Source organism: Paroedura picta, unplaced genomic scaffold (assembly GCF_049243985.1).
Source record: "Paroedura picta isolate Pp20150507F unplaced genomic scaffold, Ppicta_v3.0 Ppicta_v3_sca21, whole genome shotgun sequence".
In the NCBI taxonomy this organism is placed as follows: Eukaryota; Metazoa; Chordata; class Lepidosauria; order Squamata; family Gekkonidae; genus Paroedura; species Paroedura picta.
The window spans coordinates 504,122-523,470 of record NW_027518618.1 but is presented as its reverse complement, the minus strand read 5'-3'; the positions used below and the strand labels follow the sequence as shown (position 1 = coordinate 523,470).

Sequence of the window (19,349 nt, the reverse complement as noted above, 5' to 3'; positions counted from 1 at the left end):
TTGCAACATGCGCAGCCGCAAACGCGCATGCGTGGGAGTGCCGTGCATGTGTGGATTGCCCTCCCCCCACAGCCTAAAAAAGGTTTCGGACCACTGCCGTAAACCATTTGAGCAATTGTCTTGGATTGGAAGAGTTTGAGTGCCACTGGAACAAAATAGGCTCCATTGGAGCGATGGAATTTGAGTATATTCAGGGCACTCCTCTCCCCTATGTTCGCAAGCTGTCTACAGTGTTCGTGCCTTGATCCTGAAGCCTGAAAAGTAACTCCCAGGTATTTGAAGGACTTCACCTGTTCTGACCTCTTTCCGGCTAAGCGCCAGGTCCTAACTCTGGGGCGATTGCCGAAGGCCATTACCTTAGTTTTTAATTCATTTATTACCAGGGCTTCTTTCTCGCTGTACTTCTCCAGCCCTGCCAGGGCTCTGTTCAGACCGACAGGGGTTCTGGACAGTAAGACCACATCACCAGCATAAAGGAGAGCAGGAATGTGCTGCCCTGCTAATTTAGGTGGGTGACAATCTATGGACTCAAGGTGGCTCTCCAAGTCATTGATGTAAAAAAATAAAGAGTAAAGGGGCCAATAAACAGCCTTGTCTGACCCCTTTATGAGTTTTAATCTGCTCTGTTAGGTGACCTTTCCTACTGCCTCTGACTCTGAGAGTGTTCTGCTCGTAGTACAGAGAGCGTATCAGCCATTTGTTCAGGGGGGCTGAACAGGGGGGCTGAATCAGTTAGGATTATTGGGGGGGGGGCGGAGTGGAATCCCCCACTTCTGGGAGACCTGGAAGTTTGAAACCCTAATATTCTTTCTTTTTAAAAGGAGCACTCAGAAAAGGACACTCTGTCCATGCTCAATGCATTCTTTCCATCAAATTTTTAAAAAGACAAAACAGAGTTATTTTTTATACCCCACTTTTCAGGGACAGGGTAAAAACCAGAATGGGCATTAAACAAACACAGGATGCATTACAGAAATTTAATGACAGCATTTTAGAAATGAAAAGGTGGAAATCCCATGCCTTCATTAACCCTCCTCAGGCCAAAGAATCTCCGGAACAGGCATGTGGGCACCAGGGTGTCCCAGAGGCCTGTTGGCCAGGAAGGGGTTAATAAGGAGTGAGAGTTCCACTTCTTCTTTTCTAAGCTATTGTTCTCAAGGGTTTTCTGCTGTACTCCTGCTTTTACCCTGCCCCTGCTTTTCACTGCCTGAAGGAGTCTCCAAGCGGCTGACAATCGCCTTCCCTTCCTCTCCTGCCAGGGAGGTGGGGTTGAGAGAGCTCTGCAAGAACAGCACTGTCAGGGCTGTGACTAGCCCAAAGTCACCTAGCTGGCTGCATGTAGAGCAGCCCTGAATGAAACCGACCTTGCTAGAGCAGCTCTCCCCCGCTGTTAACCACAACCCCACGCGGGGACCACTTTGGACTCGCTCAAAAGCACATTTCCCTTGAGCCATTTCGAAACGGCCTTTTCCCGCTCGGTGAGGGGAAGGCACTCTTCGCACGCCTAGAGGCACTCAGCATTTTGGGCCGCGCATTGCCGCCGCCGCCGCGAACCTTCCGTGCCGCACAGCCCCCCAACGAAGGCAGCCCGCAGCACCAGCGGACTACAATCCCCAGACGCCTTTGCAGTGCGGGGCGGGAGTCGGGTCCGGAAGTGGCCTCCCCAAGCGGTCTCGGGCATGCGCCGTGATTAACCCGGAAGCCAAAGTTCCTGTTTGCTCCTGCAGTCGGGGGGCGGGGGTCACCTGAAGTTGCCCACCTGCCCACATGGGTGAGGTAAGAGCGGGATGGGTGAGGGGAGGGGCTCCAAGCGGGGGGGGGGCAATTGGGGCGGGGCTGGGGGGGTCGCCCCTTGTTTTCCCTGCAAAGCAGCAGGGGGGCAAATAGGCAGCCAGGGGCTGCTTGGAAGAGCAGAGCTGCTTCGAGAAGGTGGGGAAGGAAAGGGGAGGCGGGGCTGGGAGCCGGTGGGTGGGCGCCAGAGAAGCCAGCCTCTCGGGGTGGGGGGGGATCCCCAATCTAAAGAGATCAGTTCCCCTGGAGGAAATGGCTGCTTGGCAGGGGGGGGGGCTCCATCGCGTCATGCTCCACCGCGGCCACTCCCACCTCCGCCCCCAAAGGAGTCCCAACAGGGTTTACAAACAGCTTTTCTTTCCTCTCCCCACAACAGACACCCTGTGAGGTAGGTGGGGCTGAGAGAGCTCTGAGAGAACTGCTCTGCAAGAACAGCTCTAACAGGACTGTGACTGGCCCAAGGGCACCCAGCTGACTGCATGTGGAAGAAGAGGGGAGCAAATTGAATTCTCCAGATTGGAGTCCACCTGTCTTATCACGCTGGCTCTCCTCTAGAATCCGGGAGAGGCTGTGACCCAAGGAGCAGCTATTGAAATGCCCAGACCCCACGCCAGCACCCAGCAGAGTATCAGCTCATATTGTATATCTTGCCCTTTATCACTTAATCGCAGCGATCCTCCTGTTACAACGCTGTACCCACTGCCTCTTCCTGGAAGTGGAATTATATGGATAAAACGTATTTCAATTAATTTGGCTGCCACTGTTCCAACAGAAAGTCCAGGGCAGCATTTGTGCTCAGAGACCCCATCCCCATTGCCATACCGGGCATAAAACGCTGGTAGGAAGAGTGTTAAGCGCCGGCAGTTTTCCTCTCTAGCTTTTGGCACCGGCTGATCCTCGAAAGGGAAGAATTGTTGTTGCCGTGAGGCTGCGAAAGGTGATTAGGATTATGAAATCAAAGGCCTTGGAAATACTTAGAGAGGGGTGTGTCCATGCATCAGGTTGTTCAACAATGCCTGGGAGCGTTCAGTTCCTTGGCCTGTGCGGCTTGTTGCTCAGCATGCTCCGCTCCAGTCGGCCTCTGAGCTCTTTGCTTTGTGCTGCATTGGTGAGTTAAATGGGTTAATTACATGGTTCCGGGGCGAAGCATTTGATGGCAAGATTGTATTTCAGGCGTGACATTGGGCAGGTAGCCAGCGGTGGCGTGCTTTTGCTTTTGAGAGGTGCTTCTTTCTCATCGCCAGATTTGGCTTTCAGGTAAGCAGGAGTGGTAGGGGTGATCAGCATGCTGTAAGCTGGAGGGGCTGTGGCTCAGGGGAAGAGCCTCTGCTTGGCAAGCAGAAGGTCCCAAGTGCAATCGCCCATTCAAGAATCTGGCCATAGGTGATGTGAAAGACATTTTTCTGCTTGAGACCTTGGAGAGCCACTGCTGGTCTGAGCAGACAATGCTGACCTTGATGGAACAAGGGTAAGGCAGCTTTGGGCGAAAATGTTCTGTCTGGATTTCTCTTGGGTCTGTCTTTCTTTTGTACAGCCTGGAGTCCAGGCCATTGTAAGGATTAGCTGCAATCATGTGCGTGAAGCACATTGACCCTTTGGAAAGCACTCCACCAATTCTAATATTTGTAGATTCAGGTGAGTGGCATTATTGGCCTGAAGCAGCAGAACCAAGTCTGAGTCCAAGACCAACCGAGAGGTATTCAAGGTATGCCTTGCTGGCTGTCTTTGGGCTGCAGCTGGACTGATCCTTACCCTGGATGTTTTAGGCTGATCCTTCATTGAGCAGGGGGCTGAACAAGATGGCCTGCAGGGCTCCTTCCAACTCTGTGATTCTATGAACATGTAAGCTTTTGTGTGCATGCACACCTCTTCAGCCACAAAAGCTTATACCATGAATAAAACTTGGTTGGTCTTAAAAGGTGCTGCTGGCCTCCAACGTAATTCGAATGTTTATGCTTGTCAACACCCATCATAACGCATCAATCCTTTCTGAACTTTGCGGTTTCCCTTTACAGCAGAAGTCGGAACAGAAACAGTAAAATGCTGTTAGACCACCAACTGTGCAAAGCCCAGCTTTAAAAGAACATGCTGTAGAATGGTTAACCAACCAACTACATTAGGTGAAAAGAAATCTTGAATTGGACTTTCATAACCAATATACTGATGTGTAAACGCAAACAGTCCGGGCGTCTTTAGGAGGTGGGCCATAGCTCTTTGCTAAAGTGCAAACTTTGCATGCTGAAAGGTCCCGATCCAAGCCCTGTCACTGCACCTCTAGGTATACTTTCTTCTGCTGAAAACACTGGAGAGCAATAGTCAATCCCAGCTGAGGATACCAACAAGATTAAATTGCAAAAACAAATAAATAAAAATACATTAAAGAGTTATTAGTTGTGGCTCACTATTTGCATATCTTGGCGCAACGTCTTATTACCAGTGAAATAAATCTCCCTACCGCCTTTGCTTTGCAGACCAGGGACACAGGCCCACTTAGAAAGAGGCAGGGGGCCAGCAAAGAGGAAGAGCGGGCCCCTGTCCTAGGATTTCCCTGCAGCACCTGTGGGTTGAACCGGGAACAGGGCTTCCCTCTCCTTCACTGGTCCCCCCCCCCTTTACTCCGTGTATCATGAGGAGCCAAAACAACTCTCATGCCTTTGAACTTACACATCAGATATTTTTATTTGAAAAATGTATTTAAAGAAAAAAAGATAAATATTACATATTACAGAACCATTTTAAAAAAGGATAAGCATAAAGCTGGCATTTGACAAAACACATCTTGTTCTTTGGCATCACCTTAATACAGCTTTCCTCAACTGTTTTACCCTTGAAAAAGCCCTGGAACGTTGAGAAACCCCAGAAGTGCAAAATATGGTTGAGAATATTCATGCAGAACATGGTTGAGAAGCAGAGCTGTGGACATGGCCACCTGGGGCCCCTCCCCTCCCCATCATTGGCCATGGGGGGGGGGAAGAGACTGACATTACCATATATGGTCATATTACCTGATAAATGTTTAACAAATTTAAAAATATATTAAAAATATATTTCCCTTCCACTCGGGAAGCCCTTCCCCAGGGCCATCAAGAAACCTCAGGCCTTCACGAAACCCTGGTTGAGAAGGCCCGCCTTAATATCACACACCACAGATGGCATTTTCCTCAAAGTTAGCATATGCAGCCTAAAAATCTATTATTTCTTTTCCTCTCGATTTTAACTGTTCAATATTAATCTAATAATCCATTCTCACGCGGGCAGCTGGGGTGGTCTGAAGCAGCCGAAGGAAGTCTGAGTCCAGGGGCACCTTGGAGACCCACAAAGTTAGATTCTGGGTATCAGCTTTTGTTGGAATGCATACTTTTTCAGATTCCAAATTCAAACCTTGTTCTTATATAATCCATATTGTGATACAATGAAAGTTTTAAGAAATCGGGTCTATCTCTGTCACAGCCTCTGTGTATTTAGTCCTAATGAATCTAGGCTTAATATTCTTGCAGTAGTGTTGTTGTTGTTGTCAGCCATTCAGTTGTGTCCAACTCTTGGCAATCCCATGGCACAGCAAGGATCTTTGATCCCACAACACCCAAGCCTGAGCATGCCAGTCCAAAGCCCAGGTAAATGGGGGGGGGGGGGAGGGAAGGCAACCTACCTTGTAAAAAATGTTGCCAAGAAAATCCTAGGGTCCAGCCAAGTCCCAGGAAAGCTTCCAAAACCTGCTGCATACTTTGCATGAGGGTGTGCAAGCTTTCAAGTCACACAGAAGTTTTTGCCATTTGTCTAACTACTTTCCATAATTTGATGACTTCAGATAATTTGATGACTGGTTGATAAAAAGTGACTTCTATGCTTTTAAAAGTTTTTTAAACAGTTTCTTTGGGTAAAAGGTGGGGGAGAATATGGGTGGGGGACTGTTGAAAGTCTTGGAGAAGAGCTATGGGTGGGAAGGTTTTCATTCCCCAAATGCAAGTGAAAGATCAAATATTTGGCATTTGTTTGCTACATTTATTACCCCTTCCTACCCAAGGAGGACCCATGGCAGCTTAACGTTCTTCTCTTCTGCTTTAGCCTCACCACACCGAGAGGCTGAGTTAATCCCAACGAGCTTTCCCAGCAGAGTAAGGATTCGAACCGGGGTTCAGCACTCGGACCAGTGCACTACACAGGCTCTCTCTCTCAAGAGACTGACGAGTCCAGTGGCAGGGAGTCGGCATAGCCTAATCCCGGGGTGGCCAAACTGGCACTCCAGATTACCATGGACTACAATGCCCATGAGCCCCTGCTAGCACATGTAGTCCATGGACAGCCGGAGAGCCACAGTCGGGCCACCTCTGGCCTAATCGGTCCTCCTCAGCTGGTAGTCTTAACCCTGGGAAATTATAATATGGCAACATGCTGCATCCTGGCCCACCTGGCAGGGCTGTTGTGCTGAAGGCAAAAGGGAGGAGCAAGCCCAGTAAAGTGCCCCGGGCTCCCTAGTGCGGGGGTAGTCACTGCTGGCATTCGCTGGCAGGGGCTCATGGGAATTGTAGTCCACGGACATCTGGAGGGCCGCAGTTTGAGTACCCCTGCCCTACTGGATAGAAAAACAATCAGATCAGTGCACGGCTGCTTTTCTCCAGCGCTGAGCGAGCAGCAGATTCTGGCGTGCATTTTGGACGATCCCGAAGGCATGACCCGGGGCTGACCCCGGGGCTTGGCACGCGCCCTGGGGTGGGTCCCTGGCGCTTCCTCTTTCCGGGCACGCAGCTGGCCTTGCAAGAGCAACGCCCGGACTTTCCCCCGGGCCCTTGGCTCCCTCCGCGGCTCGTCGAGGGCGAGAATTGCGCGACGGTCCCTAACTGGAGAGGGGGGGAGGAGGAGGAAAAATCCAATCCTGGGTCGGCCGAGGCTCCGCTGTCATCCATATATGGGCATGCCCCAAACGGGGCTTCCCGATTGGCTGCCGGGTGCCATGCATATGCCTGTCAACAAATGGCCGGGGCAGGCTGGGGGAGCGCGCGCTCGGCGGGTTCTCGCGCGCGCGCGTGGGAAAAGGAGGGGGGGGCGCAACCCGGTGGATAATCCAGGGCTCCCATTGTATTGCACGGGGGGCCGAGCAGGGCCGAGCAATGGGGATGCTGGCCCTTTAAGAGAGCCGGGGGGGCTCTGCCCAGGAAGCCTAGCGTGCCCCCCAGGTGCTGCCCCCTCCCCTTGGCTCCTGCCCGCAAACACTGTTTGCAACCTGTGGATTTTAATTTTGAGCATATTTTAGATTTCCTTCTCCAGCCCCAGCCCCCCCCCCCGGGCAGGGATGTAGGCTGCGCCCGAAGGGGGGGAGGCCGCCTTCTGCAGACCACGTCCCCTCCCCCGGCTCCGCAGGTAAGGACGGTGGCCGCGCGGGGGGGGGAGGGGAGGGGAGGGGGGGCTGGGCTCCGGAGGCTGCACCAGCGGGGGGGGAAGGGGGGCGTTTATTGTTCCGCGGGAGGCGGCTCTGGTGCAGCGGGCCGGGAGGGAAGGTGGGCGGCGGCGGCGGGGATCGCACGCCCCCCCCTCCCCCGCCGCCCGTGCAGCGCTCCTGCAAGGCAACAGGCAGCCGCGTGCGAGGGACTTCAACCTGACACTTGCTCCCTCCTTGCAACTTGGCTGGACTCTTGAGCGGATGGGGTTTATTTTGGGGGGGATCCCCTTGGTTGGCCTCTCCACCCCACACAACGTGGCCTTTGAAAAAATAAACAGGGGATTTTTCAAACTGTCAACTGATTATTAAGAACAGGGGTAGGCAAACTGCGGCCCTCCAGATGTCCATGGACTACAATTCCCAGGAGCCCCTGCCAGCGAATGCTGGCAGGGGCTCCTGGGAATTGTAGTCCATGGACATCTGGAGGGCCGCAGTTTGACTACCCCTGATTCAGAACAACAACAGCAAAACGACCTTAATAGTTGTCAAAAGGGAGGCAGAACGTGCCTTTCCCCGCAGTGTGTTGAATGTGACGGAGACTCCTGCACAGTAATCTCCTTTCCCAAGAATGTTATCATTAACATGATACGGCCGCCTTCCCAGTCGAAGCCAGCTTGGCAGGCGTGGGGCGAGGAAACAGTGGGGGGCAGGAGGGGGAGAGTCAGAAATAGAAGCAGATAGGCTTTATTTATGCCCTCATGATGATGATAAGCGTTTGGAGATAATCCGGGCCAAGCGGGAGATGGGCATTCCGTCAAGGGCCGTGCTTCTCGGTTCGGTCTGATGCTCCCTGCGGGGGTTCACAGGCCCCTTGGGGGTTCTGTTTTGAAGCAGCTCAGGGGGGCAGAATTCTTTTGCTTAGAAAGCTAGCTTCTCCGAATGAAGGTGAGGCTGGATTAGAACTCGCCACTTTGACTCGCTTATGTTTTCTGCGCAGCCAGGCCCATGTGGAAGTATGTTTGGTCACACCTTGTAAGTCATACAATCCAGAACCATATTCACCACCTTGTTCTACATTAGTTCTTAAATATACTTCCCCCACTAGTCTGTTACCAGGTCCCTCAGCCCTGGCAGCTGGGCCTACAGGTCCACAAACATACCTTCGGTTTTACTTCATTTCTCTTCTGCTTTTCTCCCCAAGGGGAAGCCTGGAGTGGCTTCCAACAGTCTCTCCTGCTGTTTATTGTCACAATGACCCTTAGAGGCAGGTGAGGCTGAGCAGCCTGTGACCAGCCCAAGGTCACTCAGCTGGTTTCCCTGGTAGGACCTTCTAGCCCTATGGCCTGACCTGGCAACCCCCATCTCAAAAGATAAGCAGGGCCAGCCATAGAACAGAAGAGAAGCCGTGTTGGATCAGGACAATGCCCCCTCCAGGCCCACACTCTGTGTCACACCATGGCCAAAACCCAGGGGCTGTCAGGAGGTCCACCAGCAGGGGCAGAACTCCAGCAACCCTCCCACTCTTGCCTCCCCATCAGCAACAATGCAGGCAATCACTGCTCTGGGGCTGGGCAGTTTGGTGTCCGGCGCTGGCTGCTTCGGGAATGAACGGCCGCTTCGGACACCGAAGGGCCCAACCCTACTCCAGACAGCGTGTGCCATCTCTACCTTGTGGCCAATAGCAGTGACAGGCCTCTTCCCCACCCCACACAAAAAACAGCTTTCCACATGGTAGAACCCCCAGAGATGCCCCTGTCTCTTCCCACTGTTGCTGCATGGGAGGAAAGAATAGCCTCCCCTTCCTTCCAGGGCTGCCATAGTAGCTCCCTCTGCTCCTCTCAGACCCATTTGCCTGCTTAGCGCTCAATGCCGCGTGGATGAGGCCCAGGAGCACAGGATCCGGAGCCACCATGCAGCATGCCAAGAGGAGTGCCCCAGCCGCCCAGTCCCCCCGTCGGCAAGCTGATTTTGGTTGCCTGCAGTCTTCTGCGCCAGCATGGGGTGGCAGTTAAGAGCGCCGACTTCAAATCTGGCAAGCTGGGTTTGATTCCCCGCTCCTCCTCCACATGCAGCCAGCTGGGTGACCTTGGGCTTGTCACAGTCCTGTTAGAGGTGTTCCCACACAGTAGTCATGTCAGAGCTCTCTCAGCCTCGCCTGCCCCACAGGGTGTCTGTTGTGGGGAGAGGAAGGGAAAGTTGCTTTGAGACTACTTCAGGTTGTGAAAAATAGGGTTTAAAAACCAGCTCTTCTTATTCTGCCTCTCTGCTGTTAGCACAAAGGTTACAAAACAAGCAAACAGGAGCCTAGAGAAGTCACCTTTGCACCAGAAACAAATACGTGACTTCAGACTCTCTGGGTGAGGCCGGCGGGTTGTGAGTTTGAACAGGGGGACTCTGGGAGCGTGGATACCTTTAATCCTGCTACACAGCCCTTATTGTTCTGGCGCCACCAGAGAGGCAGCCCCCCCCCAACCCATGCAAGGAGGCCGGCCAGCTGGGCAAAGCTGGCACTGTGATCCCATCCAAGAGCTCCAACTGAAGCTGGAGGGCAAAGCTTGTTTCCACCCCCTTTAGTCCTGCAACCGCTTGGGGACAGCAAGGATTTTCGAGATTTCCTGGAAGGTTTGCCAGCCTCTGCCCAATTCAGCCTCACCCTGGGGAGGAAGCCACCTGCATGCTGAGCGTTTGGTGGGGGTTTCCAACTGTATGTCTGCTGTCTGGCTGCAGTCCTTAAAAGCAACCCTGGAAGGTAGGCCATGGTTAAAATGACTAGGATAATTTATGTCCGGTGTCTTGGGCACTCTGAAACGCTATTGAATTGCTAGCTGTTCAATGATTATTAAAGAAATCCGTATTCCAGCCACACAAACGAAGCAGTCCGACTCTCTCCCCTGGCACAAGTTCTTAAGCCCTGTCTTTCTCCCGTCCCCTGTGCTCCGTCTGGGGAGAACAGCCTCTGGCCCTCCAGGGTGCTGTAAAGATTAAAAGATAGTGTGCACCTGGACATCAGTGGCTCCACTGCAGAGAGGGCTTTCTTGGCATCTGCGACCCTCCCACTGGGGATGTCAGGAGCTGCTTGGGAGTCGGGTGCTTCCTTAGGAGTGGCTGCAGGAATAAGCAGCTTTTAGGGGGAAATAGATTCATGGAGGAGAGGTCCATCAGCGGCTGCTAGCCATGGCAATGGAAGGGAACCTCCATGTTCAGCAGCAGCCAGCCTCTGAATATCATTGCCAGGAGGCAACATCAGGGGAAGGCCTCAGACTCTGTGCCCTTTGGTTGACCCTCCAGAGTTACTGTTTGTGGAACGAAAATGGATTATGGACCACTGGTATGATCCTGCAGAGCTCTCCTAATGTTCTTATGAAGGCGTCCTCTCTTCCCTGTTTTTGGCCCTCCAGAGGAACTGGCTGGCCCCTGTGTGAGACAGGAGGCTGGACTGGATGGACCCCTGGTCTGACCCAGCAGGGCTCCCCTGATGTCCTTAGGAAGGCCTTAGCCTTCTTGCCCTGTGGCTGGCCCTGCAGAGGAACTGGCTGGCCCCTGGGTGAGACGGGAGGCTGGACTCTCTGGTCTGCTCCAGCAAGGCGCTTCTTTTATTCTTATGAATGGCTACCCTGGACCTCTTCAGCTGCTTGGTGGTCGAGCACCAAGTTGGTGGTTGCAATCCCTGTCTTCAGGGTACCGCTGTCTCCCCAGCCCCCCCCTCCCCGCCCACCCCAGTCACCACTTCTGTGCTGCGTCGTTCCCATCTTGACAAGCCTCTTGGGCCATTTGCTGTCTCTGCCCTTTACAGAGCGGGAATTGGATCCTTGCTGCTGTTTGGCTTCCCTTTCTTTAGTGCTGGTCTCTGGGTGTAAATTATGCAGGAGGTTATGTAGAACTTGAGCCGGGAACCTGCAAAGGGTACGCAGGGAGCTGAGTCACGGGCCAGCAGCATCCGCATGGGTCGGAAAGAAGGAGGCCGGGAAGAAGACGTGATTCAGCAGACCCCCGGGGGAGTTCTTTGGCTGTAGAGTGATCCCTGCGGGACCCTGCTCTGCCCCTGACTCCCTCAATGCCGGCAGGTGGTTCATGAGGGCCAGCGGCTTGAAAAGAAAAACTTGAAGGAAGCGGATTAGAAATTGTTTCTGGAATGTGCGATGATAGGATTCTATAAATGATAGGCTGTGGGGGGAGTTACAAATAAATTAAGAATGGTGACTGCTGGGTTTGAAGCCAGGAAAACCTTAGAGCAGGGGTAGTCAAACTGCGGCCCTCCAGATGTCCATGGACTACAATTTCCAGGAGCCCCTGCCAGCGAATGCTGGCAGGGGCTCCTGGGAATTGTAGTCCATGGACATCTGGAGGGCCACAGTTTGACTACCCCTGTGTTAAAGCTTTTGAAATAGACCATTATTACCCGGAGGAAGCGGAAGAGAGACGAGTCGTTTACAGCAGGGGTAGTCAAACTGCGGCCCTCCAGATGTCCATGGACCACAATTCCCATGAGCCCCTGCCAGCGGGCTCATGGGAATTGTAGTCCATGGACATCTGGAGGGCCGCAGTTTGCCCAGCCCTGCTCTCGGGCCATGAGCACTAGAAACCTGCTGGTGTTTTCCAGATGCTACATTCCCAGGTAGTGATTGCTTGCAAAGCTTTGATTTCCGTGAGTTCTGCAGACCTGATCCTGTTTCCTTCTCTCCCCAGAGAGCTCCCAGGCCAGGCCCCCGGAAGACTCCCCCAGAGCAGACTGCCGGGGGCTAGGGGGCAGCCGCCTTCCCCCCCGCCGCTCGGCCATGAGAGAGCAATGGAGCAGAACACGTTCTCCCACATCCAGCTGTGGTGCCCACGGCCCTTCGGCACCTACTCCCAGAACAAGCCCTGCGGCGGAGGCCAGGTGAGGAAGACCTTTGGGGACTTCACCTGCAAAGCCAAGGAAGAAGAGGAGGGCAGTGGGGAGGCCTGTTCGGAGAACACCCCACCGGCCCCGCCCCCGCCGCCCCCCGCGGTCTCCCCCGGCCAGGTGGAGGAGGGACGGGTGCTTTTGGACACGTGGTATGTGATCAAGCCCGGCAACACGAAGGAGAAGATCGCCTTCTTCGTGGCCCACCAGTGCAGCAGCGGGAGCCGGGCAAGCGCCATGAAGGTCAAGGGGAATTGGGGGAGCGACAGCTCCAAGGCCAAGCGGCGGCGGCGGTCCCACGACCCCAGCAAGGGCAAAGCATGCCCCGCCAAAGCCAAGGCGGCCGTCAAGGAGGCCGAGGACGTGTGCCTTTGCCCGGAGTCCCACGCCGACGCGGCCGGCGACACGGACCTCCTCTCGGTGGCCGAGATGGTGGCACTGGTGGAGCAAAGGACGGCGCTGGCGCTGCAGAACTACCCCAGGCCGAGCCCCACGGCCACGCCTCCGTCCCCCGTGGTGTTCGTGTCCACGGACCAAGAGCAAGCAGACGGCGGGGAGAAGAAGGGGCCGTCTCTGGGGGGCGGCCCGGACTGCAGCCGGGTGGCGGAGGCCGTGGCCCACTTCGAGTCGCAGCAGCGGGAGCGGAGTGTCCTGCGGCAGAACGGCCTGTGCCGAGAGTCAGCCGAGTGCGTGGCCAACTCGCAGCACAGCCCCGGCGAGGTGCGCATCGCCTTCCGCATCTCCAGCAGCCGGGAGCCCCGTTCACCCACCGAGGGGGGCTCCGGGGCTCGCCCCAACTGCATGTTCATGACCTGCGGGGGCTCGCCCACCGGCAATGCGGCCCGTGCGAAGGACAAGATCACCTGCGACCTCTACCAACTCATCAGCCCTTCCCGAGACACTCTCCCCAACAACGTGGACTTCCTGCTGGCCAGTGCCTCCCCAAAAGCGGCGGACGGGTCCGGCCCCGAGCTCCCAGACGTCGAGATGACTTGCGGGGAGAACCAGGGCAGCTCCGGGAAACTGGACGCCATCCCGGAAGGGGGCCGTTCGGGCGGGGAGAAGCTGAGCGCCCCCACAGGCCCCATCGCGCGGGACTGCATGTCGGGCTTCCACGTCGACGTGGTGGTCACGGGGGTGGTGGACCAGTGCGTCTTTTTCGGCAAGGACAGCACCAAGAACATGAAGGAGGAGACGGTCTGCCTGACGGTCGGCTCCCCGACCCAAGAAGTCCTGTGCTCCTCTTGCGACGACCCTCCGCCAGGCCAGCTCTTCTTCCTCCACACCCAGCCCCCTCGGCCCGAGGACGGCCGGGAGGGCGACGGCCCCTGCTCAGATGCCGCCAGCGCCAGCGAGGGAGGGCCCGAGCGGCCGGACGGGCCCGGCCTGGAGCCCACGGCCTCCGACACCTCCCTGTGCCGCCTCTACCGCCACGTCTCCCACGACTTCCTGGAGATCCGCTTCAAGATCCAGCGCTTGCTGGAGCCCCGCCAGTACATGCTCCTGCTGCCCGACCACATCATGGTGAAGATCTTCAGCTACCTGCCCACGCAGTCGCTGGCCGCCTTAAAATGCTCCTGCCACTATTTCAAGTACATCATCGAAACGTTCGGCGTGCAAGCCACGGACTCCCGGTGGAACAGGGACCCCCTGTACCGCGACGACCCCTGCAAGCAGTGCAAGAAGCACTACGAGAAAGGGGACGTCTCCCTCTGCCGCTGGCACCCCAAGCCCTACCATCACGACCTGCCTTACGGACGATCCTACTGGATGTGCTGCCGACAGACGGACAAGGACACCCCTGGGTGCCGGGTGGGACTCCACGACAACAACTGGGTGCAGCCCTCCGAGATGCTGCGGGAACGGGCTGCCCGGAGGGAGGACGGGAGGTGAGGGGCGGGGCAAGGGCAGCTGCCCCTCGGGTCTGCTTGTGCGCCAGAGGGCGCGGTGGTGTGAGTGTGCTTTATTTTGTTGTGTTGGCGTTTGGTTTTTGCTTTTTCTCCCCCCACCCCTTCCCATCCTTTGGTTGCCTTTGCCAGTTTGGGCTTGATCCTCTCCTTTTAAGGTGGGAGAAGGGGAAAAAACCCTACGTATAAATTTTAAATATATATATATATATGAATATGAAAAAGCCACAGGGTTCCCGGATTAAGGCACTTCGGTAGAAGTGGGCAAGAAGGGTATCTTATGGTATTTTTGCCTGCCTTTGCAGCTCACTGACAGGTTTTGGGAGAGGACAGCAACGATCCTTCAGTTGATCTCCTTGTGTCCATGAACACCGCTGGAAATCGGGTGGTTTCCTTTATGGTCCCGCCAGCCAGCAGTTGTTCATCACACTCGGCCAGACAGGCCTCTGTGAAGTATGGTTTGGCCTGGGCACGATCCTGCTTGGTGCTGAGCTCCATTTTGGAGTAGCATCCCCCCCCCATTTCTCCCCCCCTCCTTTACTGTTTCCGTTTTTCCCTCCCCTCGCTGCACACTCCAAGGCTGTTCCCACTTTTCTTGCAAGAGCTGGCTCTGCTACAGCAAACCTTTGTCAGCAGAGTCCTCTCCAGAAGAGCACTCTGGGGCACCTCTATGAGGCGCATCCCCAGAGGGGAATCGTCCACCCTTCTGGCTGTAGGGCAGGAGCCAGGGAGACATGAAACCCATTTTTTGTAAAGATCAATTTGCATTTCTCGTTGAATCCTGGACGCCTGTTTTTGAGCTGCAAACGGTTTACGGGTGGCGACAGCGCACATGGCTTTAACTGGAACTTCCGATGCAGGGATTGCCGGCATAGAAACTTTGGGGGGGGGGCGGGGGAGGCGGGTAGCTCACCGTGAAACTGGGCAGCTTTACCATACTGCCATGGCTGCTTTGCTGAAGCCGCCCCAGCCACCACGCTGCTGGGTTCTAGCCCGCACAGAAACTGCTGCATATCAAACAGCCCTGCGGGGCAGGCCTCGACCTGCTAGGGCCGCTTTCCATAGTAGGGAAGGGTCTGTCTCCCTCCAACCCAAATGTCCCACCCTGGCCTTACCCCGCTGACTTGATGCTGCCTGCTTCCTCCTAGGGCTGTGAAACCGTCTTAAGGGCTCCGTATCCAGGGAGCGGGGTGGGGGACCATTGAAACTTCTCCTCCCCCCAAAAAAGGGCTGTTCTTCCACTTCTTGTCTGAACACTGCTTTATCTCTTTGCTTGGCTGCCATCTCAGCGGGGTGCGTGCATACGAGAATATTGTTCAGGGAGCATGGGGCATGGGGGTTGACTCCCTGCCCAGGGCTGTTTTCGTGCTAATTTTTTAAAAATCATGCTGGAACAAAGAGGTTGGGCTTCTGGAAATCCTCTGGGCCATTTCAGGGAAATCGATGTGGGGGTTTTATACTCCGGGATAACGTCTCTCCCGTTCTCCCTTTGTTCTGTGCTCCAGCGAGTGTCCCAGAATTGGAGAACGTTTTCTGCAGGGGGCCATAGTTCCTCCCCCTTCCAATTTGAACGCTGTCCCCTCCCCTCCCCCAGAAGCAAAAATTTGCCATGTCCCTTTCCCAGCCTTCACTCCTAAGCCTTGGCCAGGTGGGCAGCTCCACCCCCCCCCTCCCTGCGCAGATCTTCATTCAAGGGCATCTCCTCCTCCTCTGGGATTCGCACAGATGCGCAACTCAGGAGAGATGGCCACCACTCGAGCACTTCCCTTCTGGGCAACCGTTATGCTCTGGGTTATGGGCTCTTTTGGGCCCAGGGCTCAAACTGGGCCGGGTGACGGGGCATCCCCCTGCTCCCAGGCCCCGCTCCTCTCTCCACCAGTCTGCCTTCAAATGATTTCAGACACTGTGCAGGGGGTGATTTCAGACACCTGCACGCAGCTCTACTTCGGCCCCAAGCTCCGGAGTTCCTTGAACATCCCCCCTCCCCAGCACATCGCAGGGGCAGTGTTTCCCCTGGCCACGTTCCCTGCGCCGCCCCACACATTACTGAAGCTGGCAAAGAGCCGCCCTCCACTGTCTCCCTGTCCTCTCTCTGGTCCCTCTCATCACGCTGGTATTTATATGCCTGTTCTTTGTCTCTCTACCTGTGTGACATTTTCAAATGACTGTCGAGTGGAGGAGTTTAAAAAAAAATTAAACTGCAGGAAAAAAACAACAGATCCTTATTTCTGGAGGTGGTTTTCACTTATTGTTCTCTTGTCAACAACGGATTTAGAATTTCTTTTATGGTTTTTTGGTCACAACATCCCTGCGAGGCAGGTTAGGCCAAGAGCGTGACTGTCACAAGGTCTCTGAGCAAGTGCCATGGCAGAGAAGGGGCCCCCAAATAATCCTCTGCCATCTTCACAGCAGCATCCATGTGGCGTCAAGGAGACAAAAGTAGCCACGTCTGTGGTTATGGACCCACTTGAATAATGAAATTTCCAGTTCAGGGGATGCAACCACGCCATTAAGTGCTTTAAAAGGTTTTTCGGGCCCCCTCCTGGGGCTCATCCTCTGCTTGTGGGTGAAGGAGCTGCGCTGCCAGAGTCTGGATAACTGCGTGTGCTCAGAGACAATTGTATAACTTCACTTGTGTTTGTTCCAGGGCCTGGCCAGAGGAAATGCTGTAAAAGGTATGAGATGCGCTGTCTTGAGCACTGGGAAAGGGGGCGGCAGTAGTTGGATGCCCAGTTCGGAGGGGAAGGGTTGACCACTCCCTGCCCTAGAGCAGCTTTCTGAGTCCCAACTCCTCTCTGGGGCTGGTCGTAGTCGTGTTGAACAGTGATGTTGCGTGTATCACTTAACAGCAGATATTGGTGACGGTGGGGGGCAGAAAGAACATTTTAAATCAGGAAAACTTTGGCTGGGGAGGAGATCCAAGTGAAGCAAGATGAATCCCACAACTGCTGCTACCTCTGAAGAGGCATTACAGAAGGACTCTAAATGCATTGGTTAAAGATCCAACCTGTCTTGTGCAGTTTGGCCCTAAGAGGCAGGGGAGGGGGTCCAAGCCGGCAAGGCTGGGGTGTAACAGGCTGCAATGGAAGAAGAGTTAATTGGACCACCTGAACAAAACCTTTCTTGCCATACAGGCAGCATTGTGAACCCAGCATCTCTCTGCTTTTTCATGGCAGAAGAACCCGGAGAGCGCTCTCTTTTTTTAATGCGGAAAAAACCCTGCTGCTGTGATGGGCAGCTGGCTCAGTTGCAGTCTCTTCCCTGCCAGCAATCCGAACTCGACTCCCTGGTCCATCTCCTGGCTCCCACTGAGGCACCAGTGCTGCAATTTATATAACCGCAGTGGTCCTTTGCAACGATCGTTTTCGCTGTGGCAGAAACCCAACGAATGCATCAAAGAGGCGCTGGGAACAGAACATACCTGGAGTTGCAGCCTCTTGGGGATGGGCTAAAAATACCCATATGAATTCTGGCCCAACAGAAGTCATCCTGGGACAGATGGCTCTAATCTTGTCTCTGGGAAATGCATTCTTAATTTCATTTAGCTGTCGTTTCTCTGTCCACTTCGTTTAGAAGTGTCTGCCTTCCCCATCGTGGAGGATCGCCAAGGTTGCTTAGGCAGAATAAAGAAATGAAACCCCACCCCAGTGCCAGTTCTTATTAGGCCCTGAAATCCTTTTGGGGAAGGGCAGGGCAATACGTAATGTTGGATAACAACCCTGAATCTGCAGCCCATTATCAGATCATTTCATGTGATGGGGATGGGTATTGTGGGGTAGTCCATAAATGCCTAGTTTATTTAAAGGAGACCAAATCCTCATGCAGGACACTCACATCCCTATCACTCATCTACTGTAACCTGCCACCCCTTTGCCTTCACAGAATCAGTCTCTCCATCAGATGGCTATCCAGCCTCTGTTTAAAAATTTCCAAAGATGGAGAACCCACCACCTCCCGAGGAAGCCTCTTCCACTGACTAACCACTCTAACTGTCAGGAACTTCTTCTGGATGTTGAGACGGAATTTCTTTTGAATTAATTTCATCCCATTCGCTCTGGTCTGTCCCTCTGGGGAAAGAGAGAACAATTTCTGAGCCTCTGTCCATTATTTTTTACAATTCTTGGAGAATAAGTGACTTGTCAGAAGAATGGAGGTGAGCAAATGTTGTCCCCATCTTCAAGAAGGGGAAAAAGGAGGATCTGGGAAACTACTGACCCTTCAGCTTTGACATCTGTAGCTGGCAAAATTTTAAAACAAATCATCAAACAGTCGATCCTTGAGCAGCTAGAGTGGATGGCAGTAATTACTAAGAGTTCTCCATTTAGGTAGGAAAAATCATATGCATCTCTGTAGGATGGATGAGACTTGTCTTGGCAGACACTGAACATCAGTCAGCAGTGAGACTAAGAGGTGATAGGATAACCATCAAATACTTGAATGGCTATCACTGAAGATGGAGCAAAGTTGTTTTCTGTTGCCTCCTTTGGGGTGGCCTTTGATTGTGGAATGACGTCCCAGGAGGTTTTGGGCAGCTTGCCTCTTTATGGAACAAGAGGATATACTTGTATTACTGAGCATTCGGGTTCATTTTTGGCTACGCAATTGTGGTAAACTGACTATATCTGCCCTCTTGTTTTGTGGCTTAACAGGCCTTAGGCTATTTGTACTCTGTTGATCATCTGCGTTTCTGGCCAACACAAAGTGGATTCCAACATTTAAAAACTCCCTGGTGTGCATTCCTCACCAGAGAAATGCATAGTTTCATAGTTTTCCATCGTGCAACTCAGCGTGGCCTAAATAAAGGTGCGTTGGAGGCCACTTAGAATCAACAAACAGGCCTGTTTCTTACTATCCCCTTAGTGCAAAAGTGAAGAGTAATATAGGAAGTCGGACCCTTCCACCAGTCTGCCACTTTCAACTAGATCAGGGGTAGTCAAACTGCGGCCCTCCAGATGTCCATGGACTACAATTCCCACGAGCCCCTGCCAGCGAACGCTGGCAGGGGCTCGTGGGAATTGTAGTCCATGGACATCTGGAGGGCCGCAGTTTGACTATCCCTGAACTAGATGCTGCATCTTGGTCTCCTCTCCCTTTGGTCTCCTCTCCCACTGGTTAGTCCAGGGCAGCCCCGCTAGCAGGGGCTCATGGGAATTGTAGTCCATGGACTTCTGGAGGGCCACAGTTCGACTCCCCCTGGTCAAAACAGTAAAACTCGCGCGTCTCAAGCGAGGGCGGAGAGGGGGCGAGGGAGGCACCAGTTCGAGACCCGCCTTCGCGCCGTCTCCGCTGATGTGTCCTTAAGGAACTTACCTTATAGGGGGGGGAGGCGGTGCTCCGGAGCCGCCGCGGGATTGGTTGGGTGCTCTCTTCCCAAGCCCCGCCCCGCGGGTGG

The 19,349-nt window shown here is 54.1% G+C and overlaps 1 protein-coding gene across 6 annotated transcripts; it reads left to right on the top strand.

Moving 5' to 3' along the window:
* Positions 1-1,479: 1,479 nt before the first annotated feature.
* FBXO46 (F-box protein 46) lies at positions 1,480-16,182 on the top strand. 6 transcript variants are annotated; one of them, XM_077318424.1, is made up of 3 exons: positions 1,480-1,771; positions 2,168-2,899; positions 11,855-16,182. In XM_077318424.1, exon 3 carries the CDS (start codon positions 11,955-11,957, stop codon positions 13,941-13,943), a length of 1,989 nt encoding a protein of 662 aa, XP_077174539.1. In that variant the 5' UTR covers positions 1,480-1,771; positions 2,168-2,899; positions 11,855-11,954; the 3' UTR covers positions 13,944-16,182. The 6 variants fall into 6 exon arrangements, with proteins under 6 accessions (XP_077174539.1, XP_077174540.1, XP_077174537.1 ...); XM_077318422.1 differs by having other exon boundaries at positions 1,652-1,776; positions 2,168-2,728; XM_077318421.1 differs by having other exon boundaries at positions 1,652-1,776.
* Positions 16,183-19,349: the final 3,167 nt, after the last annotated feature.

Coding starts and splice junctions, on each gene's coding strand:
- FBXO46 (XM_077318424.1), top strand. CDS start 11,955: ATGGAGCAGAACACGTTCTCCCACATCCAGCTGTGGTGCCCACGGCCC.